Source organism: Xiphophorus maculatus, chromosome 6 (genome assembly GCF_002775205.1).
Source record: "Xiphophorus maculatus strain JP 163 A chromosome 6, X_maculatus-5.0-male, whole genome shotgun sequence".
NCBI lineage: Eukaryota > Metazoa > Chordata > Actinopteri > Cyprinodontiformes > Poeciliidae > Xiphophorus > Xiphophorus maculatus.
In genome coordinates, this window is record NC_036448.1 from 5,018,078 (window position 1) to 5,041,571 (window position 23,494).

At 42.8% G+C, this 23,494-nt stretch overlaps 2 protein-coding genes across 5 annotated transcripts in view; one reads left to right on the forward strand and one right to left on the reverse strand.

The window, feature by feature from the left end:
- On the reverse strand, window positions 1–7,536 carry LOC102233436 (phosphatidylinositol 3-kinase regulatory subunit gamma-like). Of its 3 annotated transcripts, none has more exons than XM_023335090.1 (10): window positions 7,321–7,536; window positions 5,121–5,226; window positions 4,877–4,975; window positions 4,576–4,756; window positions 4,350–4,466; window positions 3,585–3,727; window positions 3,295–3,471; window positions 3,111–3,185; window positions 2,847–3,017; window positions 1–1,716 (listed from the first exon to the last, which is right to left on the reverse strand). In XM_023335090.1, exons 1-10 carry the CDS (start codon window positions 7,373–7,375, stop codon window positions 1,440–1,442), a joined length of 1,401 nt encoding a protein of 466 aa, XP_023190858.1. In that variant the 5' UTR covers window positions 7,376–7,536; the 3' UTR covers window positions 1–1,439. The 3 variants fall into 3 exon arrangements, with proteins under 3 accessions (XP_023190858.1, XP_023190857.1, XP_023190859.1); XM_023335089.1 differs by having other exon boundaries at window positions 4,567–4,756; XM_023335091.1 differs by lacking the exon at window positions 7,321–7,536 and adding an exon at window positions 6,723–6,890 and having other exon boundaries at window positions 4,567–4,756.
- A 2-nt stretch (window positions 7,537–7,538) lies between these two features.
- LOC102233175 (SH3-containing GRB2-like protein 3-interacting protein 1) overlaps window positions 7,539–23,494 on the forward strand; it is a 47,852-nt gene continuing 31,896 nt past the window's right edge. For both annotated transcript variants that reach the window (XM_023335065.1, XM_023335067.1), the window contains exon 1: window positions 7,539–7,776. The gene's annotated coding sequence lies outside the window, so the exon portion shown is untranslated. The remainder of the gene's footprint in view (window positions 7,777–23,494) is intronic.

Genomic DNA, 23,494 nt, shown 5'->3' on the forward strand with positions numbered 1-23,494 from the left:
TAAGTTGACAAAACTCTTTTCAGTTTATTGTCTCTCAGCAAGATAAAGGCCAGGATCTCACATTGCTTAGCTTTTTCCTCGAGGAGTTTCCTCTGTCCTCCAGTGGAGTAATCATTTCTCAAGAGGATCCGTCATCAACCTCCTCCCCACCAATCAGCACGAGAAACACATCTCTATACAAAGTTGTCCTTTACCTTGGAAAAAAACCCCAAACAATAAAAATGTGCCGAGTTTAACATGGATTCCTTTCCTCTTAAGCTATGTAGGCTGCGTGTTAAGAAAACAAAACAAAAAAAAGGAACATTCATAGCTAGAGCAACGCCACAATTCAAGTAATGGAGGCAGGATACTTCCGGACCTCTGGCAGTTCACACAGACATCGGAGGCCGCGCAATCCTGAAAAAAAATAAACAACATCTTTTAAATTTAAAAAAAAAAAACACCGGTGGTCAGGGGGGTAGAGTGCTTTTTTTTTTTTTTTGGTGGCAAATGTCAACCTCTCGCCAACTAGCGACACTGTTAACCACCTCCGTCATTCTCGTCACACGTTGCAACAATAGAAATACTGTTGGATTGCACTTTCTTCAAGCTTTCATCTTGTGGCGCGTTTATAGAAAAAATATATATAGAATACAAAAAGCTTATACTTCTTTGAGTAACAGAATATAACATACAGTACTTCAGATTATGTTTCGATCAGCACGTCAGCAGGTGTACATACGTCGCCCTACCCTGGCCAAAATGCAGTTACCACACTAAAACAGGGATGTCGTTTTTGCTCACTATTAAGTGCTTTGGTCAATGGGTAATAACATTGAGGATGCCTTTACAATGGTTTTCTACAGTATGTTAATGCTACATAATTATCCATTGTATATGAATTGTTTCATATAAAAAAAGGGGGCAAGTAGTTAAGATGCACCATGACTTCTTTTTTTTTAACATATTCACATGTGGCATGTTATTTTAACCCACTTAACTGATACCGACCTCGTGTCTTTTTTTTTTTTTTTTTTCCCCCCCACTCACAAATGCACTTTATAGTCGCAGCCCCAATACATCTGACATATTGGTTAAATCTGAAGAGCTGAATCGATTTCCAACGTCGGAAATGGACATCTCCAGCAACTGGAAGGGCACAGCGCAGCCCGACGCCAGTGGACAAACTTTCGCTCGCGGACGTCACCCCACCACCCCACAGCCCGAAAGAAAGGGTGGCCCCGGGGAGGGCCTTTGAACAAACGACGCTGAAACGCTGAAGTAGAAAATCAGTTTGAAACAGTCAAGTTGACATTCAAGTTCCGGTCCCACTTCAAATCTGCAAGATCCCACTCGCGAAAGCTGTCGGAATCACCGGTAGTGCAAATCTTCTGCACGATGCACCGTTTTAACGCAGTCCTTCTCACAGGGTACGCGACGGAAAGTCCCTTGCCGCTCGATCACATCTCCGGGGCTGCGGGCGGGAGTCCCGGCGGCACGTGTTTTGGAGTCTGTAACAGTTTGTGCTCGTCGGAGTGCTGGGAAGCGGGGTCCGCCGCCTTGGCGTGCACGGGGTGCAGCAGCCGGACGTCCAGGGCGTCGTTGTGCTGCGCTAGGGAGTGGAGGTGGTAGTGCAGGACGAGGTCTTTGAGCGAGCAGTGGGCGTCGTAGGGCTCGGCGAAGCCGTAGCCGTGGGAAGTGCTGTATATCATGCAGTGCTTCACCTCTTCGCTCACGCTGCGGAAAAAAAGAAAGCATCACTGAGCATCACTACAACATGGCTGATTTCTACAGGTGAGATTATATGGCGCATACAAAGTACTTTGGGTCTAGTTTCTAGTGCAGACATATCATTACACTTTGAAAAAAGAATAAGATAAAACTAACCTACACATAACTTTTCAACAAGATTGTGTTACGTAAATAATTCTGTAATATTGACAAAAAGGTACAAGTTCCATAGGCAGATTATTTCACCTTCACAAAGGAAAAAAACGTCTTGGTGAAATAATCTGCCCGTGTAGCTAGTACTTTTTCAACATTAAGAAATTATTAGTTTAAAACAAGCTCCTATATTTTTTTTACTGAAAAGTTAAATGCAAGTTACTTTTATTATTTCAAGTGTACTAAGATATTTTTACTGGAAACTACACCAAAAATGTTGTGTTTTTGCAGTGGTATGTGTTTGAGGTGGAGCTTATGAATAAAAGACCTCTGAAAAATGCTATTTTCTCTGTGTTCACAACTCAAATTAACAGCTTTCTTAATCTCAAACTAAGTTTTCCATTAAGTGTCAGACCAGGTATTTTGAACTGCGCATCACAAAAGAAAACCTGACACAGGCCTTTCGATTAGCGACGATAGCTTAGTAGCAGCTGCGAACTTTAGGGTTGTTAGCTGCTAGCTGCTAGCCAGTTCTTACAAATCATTTAAATTTTGTCAGAGTTTTCAACAGAATACCCAGAATGCCTGACTGACAGTCAACGGTGGAGGTTTCATCAACGCCTTTTGTAGCCAAGTGTCAAAACCAGCTAGCACGCTGCTAGCCAACTCTGTCGATACAAAAACGCAGCTAAACCACGACTTTCTTACTTCAAAAGAAGTTTCAACTGAATGAACAGGGTGCCAATCTTAAAGCAGACATCTGTTTACCTGAGTTCATTTACAGTTTAGACTTAGACTTTACCAGACGAAGGTTCATGCTAACAGCACCTGCTAACAACAACTGGATAATGCCTTACTAGACAGACTACATTTTCACAAGAACTACTAAGGGGTCGTAGCATTGTGATATCTCATGACATTAAATCTCATTCCACCCATAGTGAGGATCATATCAAAAGTAGCCTCAGCTACTGAATACTCACACAACAGAGCAGGCGTAGCATCCCTGCTTGCTGCTCTCTCGGATCAGGAACGTTCCGGAAACTTTGCCTTGAAGCATCTCCTCCGCCTGCGTTCGACTCAGTTCCCCAACGAACCAACTCGCCTCGTCTTGATGTGGTAGGTTCTTCTCATCTCCCTTCAATACGTATGTGCTGGAAGACCAAGAGGCGTACTATATATATATATGTTTAAAAGTGAAGCACAACGTTTCCTTTCTGGCTGTAAGAGCCTTTGTTAAAACTTACTCATCAAGGCTGTCGTTGTGTATCCCAAGCCAATCATTTATGCGTTTCTGCCGTACTCCTTTGTGATTAAGCCAGCTGGAAGAAGATAGGATATTTTTTTTTCCAATTCAATCTACAATGTCAGCAAAACTCAAACTGGTTTGTCTTAAGGGCTTTCATGGGTCACCAGGAATAAAGTACTCACTTGAGATACAAGTCTCGGATGTTGCGAAGCTGGATGAGGTCCGGCCGCAAGTTGTTGATCTTCCTGTCCGTCTCTCTGTAGTCCTCTACCTGCGTCCTCAAGTCGTCCTCCAGGTGCAGCTTGCTGTCGTAGATCTCTCCAAGTCGGCACTTCAGCTTTTCATAATTGATCAGAAAGCTACGAAGGGAGGAAGGAATCAAATGTCAGAGATCCGACTAAGATGAACATGAGGGAGCGGCATTTAAATTTTGGATTTTTTTTTTTTGAAAGCCGCATCATGTTTTAAGTACCTCTCCAAATCATTGTCGGCTCCCTCCGATAGACTGTTCCTCTCGAACTCCTCTCCGTATCGCTCCTGCTCGCGACACTGCTCCTCGAAGATCAGCATTGCCTCGTTGAAGGCCTCTATTGCCGTGCGCTTCATCTGGATCTCCTGAAAGGTAGGAAGAAGGATTTATGAGATTTAAAAAAATACAAACATCAAAAACCCATTTCTAATGTACCGCAGAGTATTAGAGCCACGTTAGGAACATTTTTAAAAATAATAATTACCAGAATAAAGTCAAAATGATACGAGAACAAAGTCGAAACACAATGAGAATAAAACATTTGTAGAATTTTAAAGTGGTAATTTTATGACTTCATTTTCACAACACTATAACTTTATTCTTGTGTGACTTTTCTCTTGTAATACTGACTTTGTTCTTGTAATATGACTTTATTCTGGTAGTTTTATGACTTTGCTCTCGAATTATTTCAACTTGGTTCCTGTATGACTTTTTTCCGTTAACATTGGCTTTATTCTCTACATATTATTTTAATCAAATTTTATCTTGACTTGAATCTCGTATGGCTTTATTCTTGAAATACGACTTAATTCATCTTTGTTCTTGCACGACTTTACTTGACTATGCTCACAATACTGACTTTATTCTCATAATATCATGACTTTATCCTTGTAATGTTATTCTTAAATTCTCCGTTTGCTCTTTGCATGGCCCTAACACTCTGTGGTCCTGACAAAAGATCCCGACTTATAAAAACCAGCCTGTTACCTGCGAGGTCTTGGTGAAGGCTTCATAAAGACGGTCGAACTCTTTTGACTTCTCTTGGTACTGATTGTGGACCTCTTTGAGCTTTCTCCCCGCAACGTCAACGCTGTCTTCTTTCACCTGAAGTCCAAAACAGCAGTCGATCAAAAGACGTACGACTTACACTCACCTAAGTTTTTTTCAAACGTCCGCATGGTAGGACGTATTAACGGTGGCAGACCTCGCTGACCTGTTGGAAACGGGACACGGGATGCATGAGCATCAGGTCCAGCATGGCGTTGTACTCCACCAGCGAGTGGTGCTGGTAGTACCAGATGAGCTCCACCACCGACGTGAACGTGAAGGGGTCCGAGAAGCCGTACTTCCCGTCACGGTGGTAGATCTTGATTAGCTTGTTGTGTCCGTCTTTCCTGCAACGGTGGAAAAAAATAAATGAATAAAAATTTGGAAGGCAGAGAGTTCGACTGGAGAGTCACGGTCAGATTGGACAGATGTCTCTCCATCCTTTTCTCCCCTTTTCTTTAACGTACCGTAAAGTCAAAGTGAAATCTCCCTGCAGCTTCGTGGACGCGTCCCGCACCAGGAAGGAGCCGTCAGGTGTGTCGCGAAGCTTCTCGTTCACCTCGTCCCTGTGGATAAATCGGTAGACGTGGGTCTTACTTTCCAACAAACCAGATTCAATAAATCTGGATAAATGAAAAAAAAAAAAAATATATATATATATATATATATATATATATATAGAAATTTTTCATCTTGAAAAAGTTGCGTTACCTTGTTATATCTCCCCAGTACCATTCGGCGTCCTGAAGCGAACACACAGGTGGAGAAAGGCAGTTGTTGTTGTTCATCGTTGGCTTTGTGGACCGGGGAGGAAGAGCTACACACACACACAGAAAAAAAGGTTACATTTTATATGTATGGTGAAAGGAATTACCATCGGATTAACTCCTCCCGTTCACACCAGCACACACACCCGCTTCTTTAAAACACCCTCATATGATGAAACTGGCTAGGATCTGAGGACAAGCCCAGGCATGTTTCCAACAGATGTCAGGAGGCCAAATCATTAGGAAGACTCTGAGTGGGGGTCATTATCTCCTCAGAAGTGGTGGTGATAAACCGTGAATTTTTAATTGCACCAAACGTCGGAACAGTAATTACTACTAGACTAAAATTGCTTCTTTTTTTTTTTTTTCTTGGAAGCTGACTTCAACTGTCCCGACAGGTGTAGAAAACCTCTCGATTATAATTCAGACCACCCCGCCTATCTGTTAAGTTTACAGAGTATACATTTTTAAGGTATATAAAAGGGAGAGGGGAGGGGGGGGGATCTAAGAGTAAGCATTTCTTTAAAATAAACACATTACGTGTATAAAAGTAGGGCGCACCGCATCAAGAGGAGTTGAAGGGCGGTATATTTCACGGCCGGACAAAAGTGCCTTTCATGAGGCGGTCGGGGGGCAGTCGCGCAGCATCCGCTCACCTCTTTTTCTGACCTTAAAATAAGCAAAAGGCAGGTGCAGGAGGCACAAATGCGGTGAGACTCTAAAAGTCTGAAAAATGTTCATCTGCGCAACCACCTCGTCCGTCTTAGTCTCTTTGCCAAGCCCATGCCAGAACGCTAAGTCCCCCGACTGCCAAAATCAACATCCCCGCTAACGGATCAGAGAGGGCAATGCAATGTTTCATAATTAAGTATTAAGTATGACCCAAACTAAGCTTTTTCTTTTTTTTTCTTCCCCTGGTAGTTTTCCTCAAGTCCTGACCCACGCCCCTTCCTCCACACACACACATATACACAGGCGCCTTTACAGACATAATCAGTATATATATTATGTCAAAAAAGATGAACTGCAAAACGTAATGATTGGGTTAATGTTGGATAGCATGTACATAAAATTCAAGAATTATTATTATTTTTTTTTATCCACAAGTTTTGCAAATCTACCTGTTCCAACTTCGACTTTGCAGCGAATTTGAACTGCCGTGACTTATAACGTTGAATTCACTTGTGTGCATTTCACTGAATAGGAATGCACAAATAAAACATACAAAAAAATTAAATTAAATTAAACAACATCTTTATCATCTATTTTTTGTGGTTGTTGAGGTCTTCTGCCCTCCACCCCCTGGCTACACGCCGCCCTGGGTGGTGAGACATGTCGCCCACATCAAAAGCCGCCTCATTAGCTTGCGGCTAAAAATGATGCGAACCTTTTGACAATTACAACAAACGTGGACTTGTAATGTTTGTGATGGCCTGCAATATTTCTCTTTTAATCACAGCCATCGTCACTGTCATAAAAGTGTAATGGCGCATTAGTAGTCATATGGTTAAAAATAATAAAATAATAATAATAAAACAAAGCGGACCTGTTCGTCACGAGACCCATCAGTCTGCGCTTCTCGCCTGCAGCCTACTTTCAGGGGAGCAGGCGGACGAATTAAGCACGGCTGGCTGCGGAGGAGGACAAAGCACTCCTTTCATGGAGTCGCTCATTAACGCACCCTGAGTCCGCTTCTTTTCCTCACATTTATTTATCCCCCCCCCCCCCATTTCTTTTGTTTTCTTTTTCTGACTAATGCCGAAGCAAAACCGTCCGCAGCCTCGTGAATCAGCTCCGTCACCGCGAGCCCGGCGAGCGCGCGCCGAAACAAAAGAAAAGGAGAGCTCTGCGCGCGATCCTCCGAAGAGGGTATTACGTAATTGCCAAGTGAATTGCGCTATGCGTGCCCGGGCAACGCCGCTGGGGGAGCGCAGCGGCACCCGGGAGACGGTCATTAAACCCGCCTGCATGTGCAGCATTTAATCATCTCTATTACAGATATGACAGGAGACGATGCCTCGCGAAAAGGAGAAGGACGGGAAGAGAGGGACGGCTTTTTTTTTTTCTTTCTTTTTTTATTTTTTTTTTAGGGAAGCCGCAGCGGAGCCAAGACAATGGCTGCCTGTAGTTTAACCCTGACTTACCTGGTGGTGCTTGATCCATTTCGATATAGAATAAACCTTCGGGAGGATAAACCATTCCTGTTTTACGGCAGTAGTCCCAGTTGCACTTGTTTTCTTTACGCTTGCTTTCAAAAAATATTTACAAAAAAAGACAACAACTTTTTTTTTTTGCGATGAAAGATCTAATTTAGGCTGCTGCTCCGGTGCAGACGCAGCGTCCCGCATAGATCGAGACGAATAGAAACCTCCTTCGATTCCAAGTTGGAAAACATCCCAGATTCCAGATGTGTTGTGTCAGCATAGCCTGTCAAGAAGCTAAAAGATTCTCTCTCTTTCTTTCTTTAGAAGAGATTGTCTGGCTTTCAGTCCTCCTCGCTGAGTGGCGCAGCTCCTCTTTGGTTCATCTCGGAAGTGCAGCGGCTTTAAAGGGCTGCTCAGACATCATCTTGGCGCAGACCAACCCGACGAAGGGAGGCGGTAAGAAAGGCGGCGTTTCAGTACCGACCTCTGCCGCTTAAATCACACCTACACCGCATTAAATGACACGCTCATCAAACAGAAACGCCAGACAACAATCCCGATGTCTCCTAGTGCGACGCAGCTGCGTATGTTCGGACTTTTTTAAATACGGGTGCCCCCTAAATCATAATGGTACCGCCCAGACCGTTTCATTCAGCTCCCTTCAGCCTGGCTGAAACAGCTGGAAAAAAAAAAAAAATCCTTGCAGGGCATGAATGGAAAAGGCAAAACTGCTTGAAAATCGTCAAACGAAGACAGTTTCTGTCCCAGACAACCAGGACATGCGGTGTTTCACAGCTCACGAAGCAGATTGCAATTAAAAATGTATCACAGTTGTAACTACCACTGGTGTTGGGGCCAACGGGGCACCATAAGGCAGACAAAAAAGTTGTCAATTGCTTCCTTACCACAGGCCTACCACTTGTTTGCATATCTAGCCGATAGGATTGGGTGCTATTGAAAGGTGAATAAATAAAGATGGTGTTATCAAAATGTCTAAAACATTTGTTGAAACAAAGGATTTGGCTAATGCTAGTTTCTTATGTGAAACAGTAAATTTTAAACGTAGCTAGCTATAGCTTGCTACACCGCAAACTACTGACATTAACATTGTTATCTATAACAACTGTCCCAGCTTGCAGGTAAAAATGAATTATGCAAAAAATATAGTCTTCTCATAATGTCTAAGATTTTTTTGGTAAGAGCAGTTTGTTAGGTGACAGTGTGAATGTAGCTACGTTTAACATTCACGTAGCTAGCGTCAGATGATTTCTAGCTAGCTAGCTATAGCTTGCGATGCGCCACACACACTGACATCAACGTTGTTATAATGCATAATTTTATCAGCTATTATTGATTCATTCTGTAGAAGAGACTCAGTGAACTCTGATTTAATCATTGTATGTAGTTTATTATGGCATTATGTGTAGGAATGATGAGACTTGGGGTCTGGTTCTTGACTCTACCCAACGTCTGTCCCCTGCAGCATAAGCCAGGTGTCAAAGAAACAACCTGGCAGGTTTTCTTTTTTTTAGTGTTAGCCTTCGGTTGTTTGGTTTCCACGCAGCACTGGGCCTTTTGTCTGTGAAGCAACAGACCTCTCGTGTTGGCAACGGAGTATTATATTCTTGTTGAGCTTGTCGAACACGTTCTGCAGCAAAAATGGCATCTTGGCTGTCACCGCTCCTAATTACTGCTATAAGCTGTGGCACGCTATGAGGTCATCCGGTTGAAGAAGTCATAGCAGGTGTGTTAACAATGACAAAAAAAAAATAAAAATAAACATAATAACCGCTGTCAATGTTGGGGACTGAAGGAACCGATTATTTTGTGATGAGACATTTTGGACTTTCTTGCTTCATGTGCTAAAAATGGTCCATTACTGTCCTGTTGGTGCCGGATGAATACGTGCATTGTGCGGCTCTGCCCGCGACACAGAATGACACTGTGCTGTAAAATTAAACAGCCGAGGCCTCTTCCTCCAGCTGACATTAGAGGCTGCACAGAGAGAGAGTGGAACTGGGCCTGTTTGGTCAGAGGGTCTGTCTCGGTGGGTGTCCGGGCTTTTACAGCCAAATGTCTTCTGACCCCAGTCCAGAGACTTGTTGGAGACGGTTGCGTGGAGGCCGTCCTTCCCTCTTTTTAGCCCCATCAGAGTCCGGCCAGCTCATAGCCTAAATGGCATCACCGCGGTTATGTCTTTAACCTGAATACAGGGATTTCTATGCCATTGGAGGAGAAGTTGGGTACTTGTTGATTACGCTCCTGAAGTTTTTTTTTGTGTGTGTGTGTGTGTTTTTTTGTCATACTGTTTCACAAAAAAGAAGAAGTTTGTTCTCAAAAACGTGATTATGAGATGGAAAAGTAAGCAATGAAACTTCTCTTCTTGAGTGGTTGAGCTGAATAAATTCAAAGTAACATTAAATCTCAAGCCGCCAGGGAGTTTTTCCAGGGTTTTGGACGGAGACACGGCTTCCTTGCTGTGGTCATGTGGTCAACCGGAGAAGCAGCTGATAGCTGCCACCATTCCAGTCTGTGGAGTTTTTATGGATCTGATTCCCAGACAAAGGCCCTGTCCGCACAGAAACAAGATTAGCTGTATCCGCAAGGGAGAAATTTCAAAAGGAGGGTTTCATGTTTTATGCATCTTCTTCTTTTTTTTTTTCTTTTTTTTTAAACAATAATGTTGTGGTTCCATTTGTTTCCGTAACCCACCTGCGTCTTACTCTCACAAAAAGCATGTGAGAATAAGACGCAAAAACTACCGGTTTTGTTCGGTAGTTCTTGCGTGGTTCTGTGGCACCGCTACAGCACCACCGACTGGCCCGGCGTGCTTACTGCAGCGTTCTCTGTGATGCCACGTCCTGTTGGGTGGATGCACATATTTTCTTAATGAAAATGCATAGTTTTCATTTTCATGTTAAAAATCCCCAACGTTTTCTAAATGCAGTGTGCATGCCTGGCCTGCAGAAGGCGGTGAGACTTTGCAAATTTTCTGATCCAGAGTCGTATTTGCGTAACTAAGTAGTCATTTAAGGTGTTCTCCGATGGCATAAATGTTCCGCAACGACCAGATTTTGCTTTCACATGCCAAATAACCTGACACGGTGAAGAAGCTCAGACAGAACACAGATGTCCTCCATTGTTGTTGTTGTTGTTGTTGTTGTTGTTGCTGCTCTGGGCGGAAACTGAGCCTGACATCATTTCCAAATGTTTTTGGTTTGCATTTGCACGGACTCGCGTTGCGTTTCTTTCCGGGTCTTCTTGTTAAACCTTTGCGTCTTCGTCTGGCCAAAACGCAGTTGCGGTGTAAACGGGAAGCCAATATGGAAAAAAAACCCCAAACATTTAGCATTTTGTCGTCCTGGCGTTTCCGTGTCAACAGGACCTACGTCGGATGCTGCTTTGGCACTCCCTTCAAAGTTTTTAATTTAAAGAAAAATGTGTGTATTTTGCAGTTTAATACAAATGTTATTTGTCTTTAATTTGTATACATTGCAAAAACACAATCCTCTTAGGTATTTTTGGTAGTTCGAGTGCAAATATCTTAGTACACTTGAAATAAGACAAAACTAGTAAGTTTTCAGTAAATGTGTTTATTTTAAGTCAGTGATTCCTTAATATTGATGACAAACAACTAGCTATAAGTGTCAGGATCTGTGTTTTTCTGTGTTTATTTAGAGTTTTCTGTGTCCTTAGTCTCTTCATTGTCCTGTCCTCCCCTTGATTGTTCCCAGGTGTGTCTCGTTCTGTCATTACCCTCCCATGTATTTAACTCCACCTGTGTTCCTTGTTCCTCGTCGAATGTGTGCTCTGTCTTCCGAGTTTCTGTTTTTGTTAGCGGTTGCTACCGGCGTCGAGCCCTGGCTTCAGCTCGGCCGTGCGGCCCATTCCTAGAGCGTGTTTGCCCATCATTAAAGACATCATTTTCATCTTACCTGGGTCTACAGCGTCTGCCTCACCAACCCTCACCACACCACATGACAATAAGTGAAATAATGTGCAAGTGGAAAAAGACACATTTTTTCCCATAACTTAGGAAGTGGGGAAAAAGGCCTTATGGTTTAACATTTGCAAGACATAAGACATTTTGTTTTGCAAAATCTTACCAAAAATACTTGCATGTTTTTTTTAAATATATTTTTTGTACATACAAAGCTGTTTGAACTTATTGCAAACCATCTTTATATCCAATTCATTCTAGAGTAAATATTTCACTGCTATATAAATGCTGAGACATACCTTTCAAAAGCAGAGAAATGTGTTGTTTAATCCAAGGCAGCGAGAACAAGAACAACATTCTTCCTTGCCAAGACATTTAATGCTTCACGAGAACTCAGTTGAAAAAGCTGCTAGGAAGTCTTTATAGCTCTCTCCTACTGCAGCACACTTTCATATTTCTCTGACACCACTCAAGACAAAACATAAATAAAAATAAAAGGTTTGGCCCAGAATATGCATATGAATAAGCTGCAAGAAAAAAAAAGATGTTATTTGATTGTTGCAACCCTGGGAGAGAGAAGACATTTTTAATTTTCTACAATAAATTTTGTCGACTGATATGTGGGAAGACTCAGTTGAAAAATATCTGCATTAAGTTGTCACCAAAACCAAATTAATTTTAAGTCCAAAGGCTATGACTAAACCTGTGCATTGTGTTCAGATTTATTCTAGTTTGAATACCAAACTGCGTCAAAAACTGTGATGTTTGGTAAGAGATACGACCGGGAGACGTCCATTTTTCAAACAACAGCCAGGTCAAACTTTACTGAACCGCTTCCGTTTGATAAAACTGGAAATGGCGAAATTATTCTGTAAAATAATGTTAACGTGAGTGGGGTGTGTCGAATTCCACCGTGAGGGAGGCTGGTGGCGCCTATCTCCATCAGGCAGGAGACTGCCATCACAGGGCAACAAAAGAATGCATGCACGCTCAAAATATTCAGTTTTAACCTAAATTTATTTGTATTTGTTCAGACATCCAGTTTCTGGGTGAATCTCTCCAACCAGCTTTTTGGTGGGCTAAACATGAACAGCTTGACCTCATTTATGGGGGGTTGAAAAAGGCCAAAACCTACTTCATATAATCCACATGTATTGAAAAAACAGATTCACGTAGGCGTGTACACAAATGTGAAATAACTTCTAACATTAGATGTTGGAGGAATAACTTTACAGCGGCAGCTCCGTGATTTTTTTCCGGTGTTTATGTGTGGCGTCGGGCGAATGTCCTCGCATGTGTCCGTCTCTGTTTATAGGTAATATATGATGTCCAAGTGTTGTTCTTGGGCCTTCCATGTCTTCATACTTGAGCTTGAAAGCATGTCACGGCATGTCACTTGGCTGAAACCCAACCCTGCCCCCCACCTACTGTCTTCTTCTTCACGGCCTCCCACTGCCTGCTACCCCCCGCCGTCAGCTGAGCTCAGAATGTGCCCCTTCAGCTTCTAGGCCTGAACTATGGCACACGTTGCCACCGTCGCCTGGAAACAGACCTGCAGTACAGCTCAGGATAGTGCGGTGAACATTTGCTGCTGGTGTGTTAGCTGCGTTTCCGTTACAAACGCGAGGAAAACTTTTGTCGATACTCCACCGACGTCAAAAATAGACAACAAAAAAAGCGCAATTGCGCAGTTTCCGTTAAATGACATTAAAATTACATGCGAATAGGCTTGTTCATGCAATGAATCATTAAAAATCATGTAAACAGTTACTGTTAGTGTTCGGCATCCATCAGCCATCGGAGGTCTCGTTGGCATCTTATTCAGTCGTTGGAGTGGCTACGTATGCGGCGTTTTGGGGAAATTGGAGTGTGTAATTTTACAGAAGAGATTCAACACGTTTGAATGGCACACAGCTTTTTATGAACTGTGTGATTCTGTGAGAGCTCTGTTAGAGCCAGCCGCACATTGGCCGTAAAAAACCAAACTATCCTCCCCCTACTACTTCTTGTTGTTTTCTTTGGCCTTTCTGCCAGTAGTAACATCCTGCTGTTGATCGCGAGACTCGTGTGGCGCGAAAAAAGCGTTTACGATGCAGTTCTGCGAAATACATCTATTTTTATACGGCCGAAAAACCACCACATCCTACCGCAAAAACCTTTGATCAAAAAACATTTTTCAAAATTGTTGTGTTTTCGTTAAGCAAATTCATTTTCCTACTTTCAAATTGCGCACATTTAAGATTAGTGGCAGCTGTTATTTATTTTTTGTCTTTCTGATGTTCCTTCTCATTATCTCTTTGAGTAGCTTGAGGACAGGGCTGACTTGTTTGTTAAATCTCAAGTCTCTGCACCCCCAATCCCGGCAGCCCTGATGGGATCATTGGAAGCTAATCGGAAGATTAACAGGATCGGCTGATACTGCAAGGATGCCTGCTGCCGGTTAGCTGATGTGACTCATCTTGATATCCTCAGCCGCTTTGTCACCAGATTGCGAGGACACCGTGTGCGAGTTTGAAAGCAGCAGGCAGATGTTTCTCACTGTTAAACGCAGAAGGAAACTCCTTTTGACACAAACTTTCACCCTGGAATCGGCGTGGAGCGACCGACAAAAGAGCCAGTAATTCTTGTGAATTAATTGCAGTTTGGACGTTTTGCTGGTCGCCAAGTTCAGGAGAGGAAGTTTAAAAACGGAAGCGCCGGGGAGACGTGATGCGTGTGGTGTTGAGGAGATTATTAGGTCAGTGTGGTTTAGTGTGTGGTATGTGAACTCTAGGGTGAAAATATGAAACAAGTGTTAATCCCCTTATTCAAGAGTGTTAAATGCGTACGTGATAAACCCCGGGCCGTCAATCTCTTCGCCAAAATAAGCCATAAAAACTGAATCAATTGCACAAGACAATGGCACGCTAAAGTAATGCTTGCTTTTTTTTTGTGGGTAATTATCATCAGATGTTCAAGTTTGATCCGATTGCCGTACGTTGGGAAAACCCTTTGCAGACACATCATAACAGCGACTTGTTTAGCTTACCAGTGTCTGTGTCACTGTCTTGCATTGTAGCCTTGAGCAAACTGCGCGTCCCTAAAGTCCTTTGTACCATAGTGTGCTGCCATTCATGGCCAATAAAGGGATACATAATGGTCCTGGCAGTGCGCTCGACATTCACCATGGTGAAACTGTGGGGTTTCCCTAATCGGCAGCCAGAACCAGCACACAAAGCATGCAGCGGTCCTGCCAGAGGCAACTCAACTGCGGGCAGAGCGCAGGGCGGCTTTGGTCTGGACCCCGGGACCCTGCCATTGTGGAAATGTAAGTAGGGACAGTGTCTGAACGGCTTGACTTGGAACAGAAAATCCTTGGAAAAACCAAAACTATGAGCTTCAAATAGCTGGGCCCTGGGAAACATAGCTTGTTCTTTTAAGGAGGTCAAAGAGAAGCCAGAAAAGAGGGGAGAGGGAAAAAAAAGAAGAAGTACAAACCAATGTTTGACGGAGGGAATGTCAAATTGGAGGCTACTGTTACTATAGGCATCAGCAAAACTGACATACCGTTTTATTTATTTATTTTTCCCCAAGAACTTTGGTGTCTGACTGCGTCTCGTTTGTATAAGCGTGGCCTGCTTCTCCTTCCCCCCTCGTCGTCTGAATTAGCACCCGGTGGTCATACCCACCACTCATCGTCTGCCACTCTATTTTGCCTGAGCTTAATCTCACTAACAGAGGTGACAACTGAGGTACTCGTGGCATGCCGCCGCGTAAAGTCTACCAGCTGAGTGTCCGAGGTATGCAGAGGACGATGATCCATTTGGTTTCATCAGCCTGTTTCTCCGGAGCCTCCCCGCCCCTGTGCAAGTTCCAAATAAAGGTTTGAGTATGTGCAGCGCAAGCAGAAGAGATCTGCAAGTTTCTTCTTCTGCTACGAGTATCACTGGTTTAAGATAAAAGCAGATTGCAGATCTTGTATAACACAGAGGAAATACAAATGTTTTGAAGTTGTGGATTTTTAAAAAATACATCCATTTGCGTAAATCTTTTAATAAGTGATGCAGACGGTGCTAGAATGACGAAGCCAAGGTGTATTCATTTCTCATTATTAGATTTGACACAAGCGGATAGTTTGTCTTTGCCGACGGCGTAAACTTAGATTTTCCGAGACACAATAGCTGCATTTTTCCTTTGCAAATGTGCGCAGCACTTTGTCGATATTCTGCTAATGTCGAAAAAACCCCACAATTTTGCAATAGCGATAAGAAACGCAATTAAAATCACACACAACTAAGATTGTTATTAAAAATCATCAACCTCCAAGCACTTCCGGTTGTCCTTTTCTTTGTCTTTGCTTCCAGTTGTTGATCACGTGACTAGTGTGATGCCAGAAAATGTGCATGTATGTGCAATTGATGCGTTGAGCAATGTCAAGTTCTCCATGATCTCCTGCGTCCGTTCTTGGCAACATCTCAAGAACACTGAGAAACCGATCATGAGCATTCAACAAAAGATGATGATCTCGGTGTCTTGAGAAAATGATTGTCTCCTTGTTATAAATGGGAGAAAAATCTAATTGTCTCGAGGAAACGGTCATTGTTATTTTTGTGATAACGTCATAGATATCTCGTTATATCGAGAAAAAGAAGTCATGCGAGTACAACCTCTCTCGGCTTTCGTACCGACTCACGTAAAACGGGGCAATGTAGTCGGATTTACATAAGACTACATACACTACATAAGAAAAAGTGTCTTTTTATGGGGCGTGTTTAAATATCTGGTTTTAGTTTAGAAAACAATTTGAATTCTCTGTGAACTTTTTAAAACAATGACCTTAGGTGTTCTGGACGGAGTCCGACCGCTCTGTCACAGAACGGCTAAGTCACGCAGCAGTCAGCCCCACCTGCATGCTGAACCAGGATGCGCCGCGGCGCTATAAACGGACAAGTCACGGGTGTCGGCGGGCCGAGGATCCATGGCTCGGAGCCTCACTGGAGTCGAGAGAGAAAACCCTCTCTTTCTCCATAACACACGCAAACAAACGCAGCCGCACAATCGCCGGCTTTCATCCAGAGTAAAACTGAAAAGCCGAGAACTCTCTCAAGCTCCTGGGTAGTTTCGCCCCCCCAACACCCAACTCCCCCTCCTATGAAAGGACACTACTCTACTCTGCTACACAGCCATCACATTAGCACTATAACTCTATTAGGCACAGCTCCAGGACACACCAAGCAACCCGTAGTCCACAAAGGCATCATTGTCAGTAGGGACGGCGGCCATTGTCGTCCATGATGCAGGATTTATCCCCCTCCTCCCATATTGGGGACCTTCAACTCTGACCTCAGCTGCCATCTCACATGCTCTGGGCCCAGGAGCTTGTGAGGCCTTCACAGTCTTAAAAAAAAGAAGAAAAAAAAAATCTCCTTCACAATGCCTCAAGCTTACTTAAGTGGTTTCTGTCAGCTGCGCCAGTGTTGGGGTTTTTCAAGTTAGCGTCAGCATGGGCAGGGAGAGTAGGGGGTGACAGCGAGAGGACGGAGTTGCGGTCGGACTGCTTGACCCATAGAAGAGGTCACTTGCATGGCATGAGAGGAAAGGAGCTGTCTAAATGGCTCCTTTCTCTCCCCTTGTCTCTCTTCGGGTCCAGGGCCGGGCCAGGAGAATCTGGATAGTTATTTATGAGTGTGTGGGAGAGCAAGTGGAGTTGCACTAAAAAAAAAAAACCACCACCTCTCTTTGTTGCAGGGCCCTGGGCTGAGGTTCAAATCACTGGCTCTGTCATGTATGCATGCAAATGCAAGCGCTCATGCACTTTTATGAACTCCGTTCCAGAACACGGGACAGGACGTTGTTGGGAGGCAGATCTGGGGAATAGCTATCAGCGGTTCAATCGAAGTCCTGGAGGCTTTTAAAACTTGAGAGAAACTAATATTGTTGCCAAGTTTTGTTTTTTCCCCCCACAGACAATGTTTAAATGACTTTTCTTTTTCATGTTAAGGTGGTCCGAATACAGTGCCTTGCTTGAATAGTCGGGCCCTTTGTAGTTTTTACAGCCTCAGGCCGGATTTTATGACGGACCAACACAAAGTAGCGCATAATAGCGAAGTCGAAGGACAAGTACACACAGTTTTCAGCGTTTTTACAAATAACGTGGAGGAGCTGTAGAGATTTATAGCTAATATGGGAGAACCTGTCTTTAGTTGTGGATTACACAAATGAAACCCAGTAGAGGTCCTGCTCTAAATGTGCCACAAACCATGTAGAGGACACAACATGAGGAAGGTGTCCATTACATTTTGTAGATGTGTTTTTAAGTTTTTCTTTATGATTCTATATGACTTTATTTCACTATTTTATGATCAACTGAAGACTTTGCCCTGAGCTTCACCTTCCATAGGTTTACAATACTAAGCAGAACTTACAACAGATGTCTTTAGATTAAAATATATTCATGTGTTTGAAGATTGAAAAAAAATGTGGGGGAAAAAATGCACATCTGGGAGTATTTTTTTTACTACCCTGTACTTTCCCCTTTTACATGAGTCATTTTATTGTGAAAATGTTGCTACTCTAACTTGAGTAAACCTTCTGGATTCTTTACCCACTGTGAGTAACTTGACTGAATGAAGAACAAGCTTGTTGTAGCCAAAATTTCTCCAGACACAGACACACACAGACCTGCGTTAAATTTGTTACATTTTTATAAATTTGTTACTGAAAGAAATTGATTTGGAAAAATGTTACTTTTGTCTGTTTTCATAATTATGTTTTTTATTTTAATTAGTTTCATTTTGGTCCTTAAAATACCAAAATTTCCACATAGCCTTGTATTTTGGTCCGGCTGATTATGTTTTTTGTTTTTTTTTTAAATAAAATGTAATGTACCTGAGTCGCCTTTTTACCAAATACTTTTTTACTCTTACTTGAGTTGGAAGGCTACTTTTACTTTTACTTGAATAACATATGTTGAAGTAGCGCTACTCTTACTCGAGTAAAAGACTTGCAATTCTATTTGTATGAAGGATTAAGATAAGATAAGAGAATTTATCCCATAGGAGAAATATATCTAGGAAGCAGGGACAAAACTGTCCCTGCTTGACTCAGGAGGGTTGAAAACACATGTACGGAGCTGAATTGGAGCAATGAATTTTGTAAAACAAGCAAAAAATCTATTGGAACTGAAACAAAAAGATTTGAAACTGAAGAAAAATAACACCCCCCTCAAAAAAAAAAAAAAAAGAAAACTACTTCTCAGATTCAATTGTTTAAAAAAAAAAAAAAAAAAAAAAAGTTCGTTTTTTTTTTTTCTTCTATTGAACAAACTTTATGGCCTCAATTTAGCTCCATACATACGCACACCGCATTTTTCAACTTTTTATTTGTGAAAACGTTGAGTCCCATGTGACAACTTCGTGTTTGTCTAGCACACAAAATCTCAGTGAAGTTGCGTCTACCTGACGACATTTGAAAAAGACATCAGGCAACAAGGATGATTAAAGACTTCCTTGCTTGTTCGGAAACCTCACTGAGATAGTTAGCGCTTACATCGCCGCTACAACTCAGCTGCACCCTGATACATGTTCCTCCCCAGTTAAGAAATTTCTCAAAGCACCAAGACGATTGGCTCGGGTCACATAATCCTCATGAGCTTGATGTCCCAGAGAATAAATTAGCTTGGCCTTCTCAGAACTGCAGAAAGTTACAGAGAACAGCGCTGCAGCGCCCTGCCAATGTAACACACACCACATTTTCTTTCTTTCTTTCTTTTTTTCCCTGACAAATTTAAATTAAGCTTGAATTTCATGCTGAAGTCAAATGGTCATGATGTCATGGTTTTGAGGACAGAATGACTCGGTTTGTCTGTTGACTGAGAAGGCCTATTCTTGCATGTTTGGGTGGGAGTGCAGCATATAATTGCAGAGCGGGTTAGCATGAGGGGAGGGAGGCAGGGGGAGAGAAGGGAGAGAGTTAGCACGCAACATGAGTTCTGGCCCACAGTTGCTAGTGTGGGTGCCAAGCTCGTCCAGAGGACTGCTCTCTATCTGTGTGTGTGTGTGTGTGTGTGTGTGTGTGTGTGTGTGAGGCTGGTTCTGCTGCGCCTTGAGGCCAGCCCTGTTCCAAGACACATCTTTCATTTGCACACGCTGAATAGCTTAGGGGGAGCCCAAGGCAGTTTGGACAGGGAATGATCTGGCTTACTGGACTTTTTTTTTTTTTGCTTGGGTACTAGCAGGGTTGGTTGAGAGTTCAGTTCCTTTTTTTTTTGGGCGGCGGAGGGGGGAGTAGGGTAGTCTCACTTTTTTGGAGAAAACCAGCATCGCATTGTTTTCGTTGTCAAGTAAGTTGTTAGGGAGCAACCGAACCGCTGTACACGTGTTCCAGCCATCCGAGGATTACACTGATCCAAAAATCTGACAGTAAGGGGAAGAGAATGGAAAGCTTTGTCGGCCTTTTCACATCCTCTTGGTGGGAGGTAGAAAGCCAGGACCTCTAGACGTAGGCTCGCTCTGGTGGGTGTTAATGGGTGGGAGAGAGAAGGGGGTGGGGGAGAGTGTGAGAGCTCTCAACTGCCAACCAGATGGACAAACCCCATCCTGTGTATTTAGGGAGATCATATGGGATAACCTCGCGAAGAACAGATTGACATTTTGCTGACAAAACAAACCGACTCTCCCTCCACCCCCCTTTGGCCAACCCTCCGGTTTCGGCACGCAAGAACACGCCACTGCCACCTCATTGCTCCGCATGCAAACTCCCAGGAACAACCACGTTGGCCACAGCAGGTCTTAGAGAAGTTATTTTAACATGTGCCGCACACTCAAGACAAGAGCCATAACAGTAAAGGGGATGACAGGACGGGGGAAGCTAGGATTACGCGACTACTGCACAAACAGCAGCAGCATCAGTGACCCGACACAGTAAATGACACAGCCTTGAGCCGCGAGGAGGAACAAATAAACCAATTTTCTGCGTCATGCGTCGGGATTTAATCCAGTCTTTCCAGGGTCATAGTTTGGGATGCGCCTCCCTTCAGGGTTAAAAATATATACCCTGTCATCTGTGGGCGGCTCTAGAGAGGGACCGGTGTCCCTGTAGAACTGGCCCTGGTCATCGCCCCTGTACTGAAGAGATGAGGTTATGTTAATGTCCTATGATGATGTGCACTGTTCATTTGGACTGGTTTCATATTTTTCATCATCACAATTTCACTTTAACAATGAATTAAAAGTTAAGGTGTCACATTTTTAGCTTTGGCTAATTAGACGTAGGATTACAGTTGCTGTGGCGTGTTTATAAAAAGTGCGGTATTGTGTAAAATCGACTTTTTTGAGGTTTACATAATGTTATGTTACTTTTTTCATCTAAACATATCTGGGTTGTTGCTTTGATTTGTTCATTCATGTTTGAGAAATCCTTTAATCTCCCGTGGCAACCATTCAGATGCGCAAAACATCTGGCTGGACTTAGCTCCGCCTTCGAGGCCCAGCTCCTCCTCAGACCTGCAGTTTCCAAGGTTTCACCTCACAGAGCCCTTCCCCACCTGTCCTCCACTCAGCTCCTTCAGACTAGCCAGCCGCAATTAGCAAAGACCTGGTGGATCTGCGCATCAGCTGAGCTCATCATACGAGCTACTTCTCAGGGAAACACTGGTAAAAACATGTTAAAGGGTTAATATGTTGTGATGACTTCCCGAAGGCAGAGTTTCAGAAAGAGAAATAGTTTCTTAAAGAGACAGAGGCACAATTTAAAAGTGTTAAATCACAAAGTCAAATTTCTTTTAAGTCATATGCACAACATTTTATAACTGACATAGTTTCTTGATTGTGCAATAAAATGGCACTGTACCTGTAAAACACTTAATACTGCCCCTTTAGGAACGCACAATATAAAGCTGCTTTAATCTACTTGTAATAGTCTAGACAGGTGATTAGGTAGTTTACCATGTTGACGAAAAAAAGAAAGAAAGATGCAGAAGTTCATCAGACTGCACAATGCGCATGCGGCCCCGCCCTGCTCCGCTCCTATCAATCACACATCCCAGAAGATTCCCATTTGACCCACCCTGCGGTTACAACAAGTGGCAAGACGGAGCTGGAAGACGTTAAGCGAAAGCTAAAAACGGGAGAAGTAACACTGCTTACGTGCTAAAATTATAGACTATAAACGAAAGCAGTAAAAACTTCATTAAAATAATATGTCAGGTTTACTTCGGGCTCGGCCTACAATTAAAGTTAATCAGTCGGGTTGGATCGAGTTTGGACGCCATGTCTGCAGGCTCAGGCTCGGTCGGGTTGCTCTTTGGCTCATATATTAAACAATGAATTATTGCTCTTGTTCTTTTGTTGTTGTTTGTTTGTTTGTCTGTTTCATTTTTTGTTTGGTGCACCCAAGAAAAAAAAAAACAACTTTCCCCACTGGTACCCTTGATCTAGAGCCGCCACTGCTATCCTCTGTTTGACTTTAATTGACTTGACCTGGGGATGGAGTTTGGGTACTGAAAGAAAAATAAAAATCCCATGCCACGACTTAATTACATTGTTGCAACCGTTTAAATGTCATCCTAATTCAATAAAGGAACACTGTGCTGATAAATCAAATGTAAGCAGATTGTGCTACGTGATGTTATTCATTCTCCTTTTGCTCGAGTTAGGATGGTTTACCGAAGATGGGATCACATTGGGACATGAAAGGAAAGAAAATTATGTAGCTAAATGAACAATAAGAAGAATGCAGTACTCTATTACATTTTTTTTGTATCTTTCCAGTGCGGGTCATATGTGTCCCAGGTGATTTATGGGTTATGATAAGAACCCCTCCACAAACCAAACTTTTTCACAATATAAATACAGCTCTTACGCACGCTGCCTGTTCCAAAAATACTGATTAAGATGTTGGTGTATCGTGTAAGTTAGATGAATGTGGTCCTCCCCCTTTAACAGTGGGTGCTGATTTTGTTCGTAATCTCGGCACACAAGATTCTGGTGGGCAGATGACCGGCCGGTAAAAGTGCTGACTTGCACAGGCTGACTTTGTCAGGGTGACACAAGCAAAGAATGTGTTTCTTGTGACTTGAGTTGTTTTTTTTTCTTCTCTCCCTCCTTTTTGCAAAATGAACCTCTAATTCGTTTCGTGCCGGCATGACTAAGATAAAAGACAGAATTGGCAAAGAAATCGGTTCATCTTTTATGACGTACACGGGAAGGTAGACCGAGATTTACGATCGTTTTAGTGTCATGATGTTAACTGTACGGAAAATCAAAAATACATAGTTGTGGAGGGATAATAAAATTGTAAACTGTATTTGCAATGCTGTATATGCTACATTGCAAAACATATTTGCTTATCTGCCTTCATACAGACGTGAACTTGAGTTATATCCCATTTCTTAATAGATAGAATCAATATCCTCAATCTTTGTGGATGTAACAACTTTAACTATCGACTTTCACAAAAGGGTGTAATTTTTTGAACTATGTTACCATTCTTCTAGAGTTAAATAATGAGGTCAGACACTGGTGTTGGACCTGAAGTCCTCCACTCGCATTTATCCCACATTTTGTTCTGTTGGGTTGAGGTCTGGACTCTGTTCAGGCCTGTCAAGTTCTTTCCCACCAAACTCTATCAGTCATGTTATGAGTCAGCGAGTTTGTCACATGTCCATAAAGACCTTGTACACAGCTATGTTTGAACCTCTTAGCTGTCATGATGACACACGGTATCCTAACGAACCCATTGACCTACATCTACGTGTTTTGAGAGCGACAGTTAAGGAGTTAAGAGGAAGGGACTGTCCCAAAACTGTTGCCACTAATTTGGGAACGTGAAATTGTCCCAAATGTCTAGGTTTGCTGAAACATTAGTTCTCCCTTTTATTGGAACCTTTTATTTGACTCAGTTAAGTCAGACCAGACTCAAATCCAGACTCCTCCATCTTCTGGCCTCTATATTCTGGCAGTGGCAAGCTTTACACCACTGCATCCAACACTTATATGGCATTTTATGATAGATGTATGGATGGACCGGAACACGTACGGCCATCGATGCCCATTCCATGAAGTTCTCTACACACTATTCTGGCAAAAAAACAGCCCATTGTTCTACACTACTGACTTCGTACAGAGTGTCTGGATTCTCGACTACTGAGAAACAATTGCTTGCTGGAGGCGTGGACTATGTTGAAGTCTTACATTTTTCACAATAGCTAACGTTTGCTCGTGACATATGCAATGCACCAGTTTGACGCCATCGAGC

Excerpts from the sequence above, each read along its gene's own strand:
- LOC102233436 (XM_023335089.1), bottom strand. The coding sequence starts at position 7,375 with ATGGTTTATCCTCCCGAAGGTTTATTCTATATCGAAATGGATCAAGCA. Across the intron at positions 5,227-7,320 it reads AATGGATCAAGCACCACCAG|CTCTTCCTCCCCGGTCCACA; the intron begins GTAAGTCAGGGT and ends GTGTGTGTGTAG. Across the intron at positions 4,757-4,876 it reads GATTTCACTTTGACTTTACG|GAAAGACGGACACAACAAGC; the intron begins GTACGTTAAAGA and ends CCACCGTTGCAG.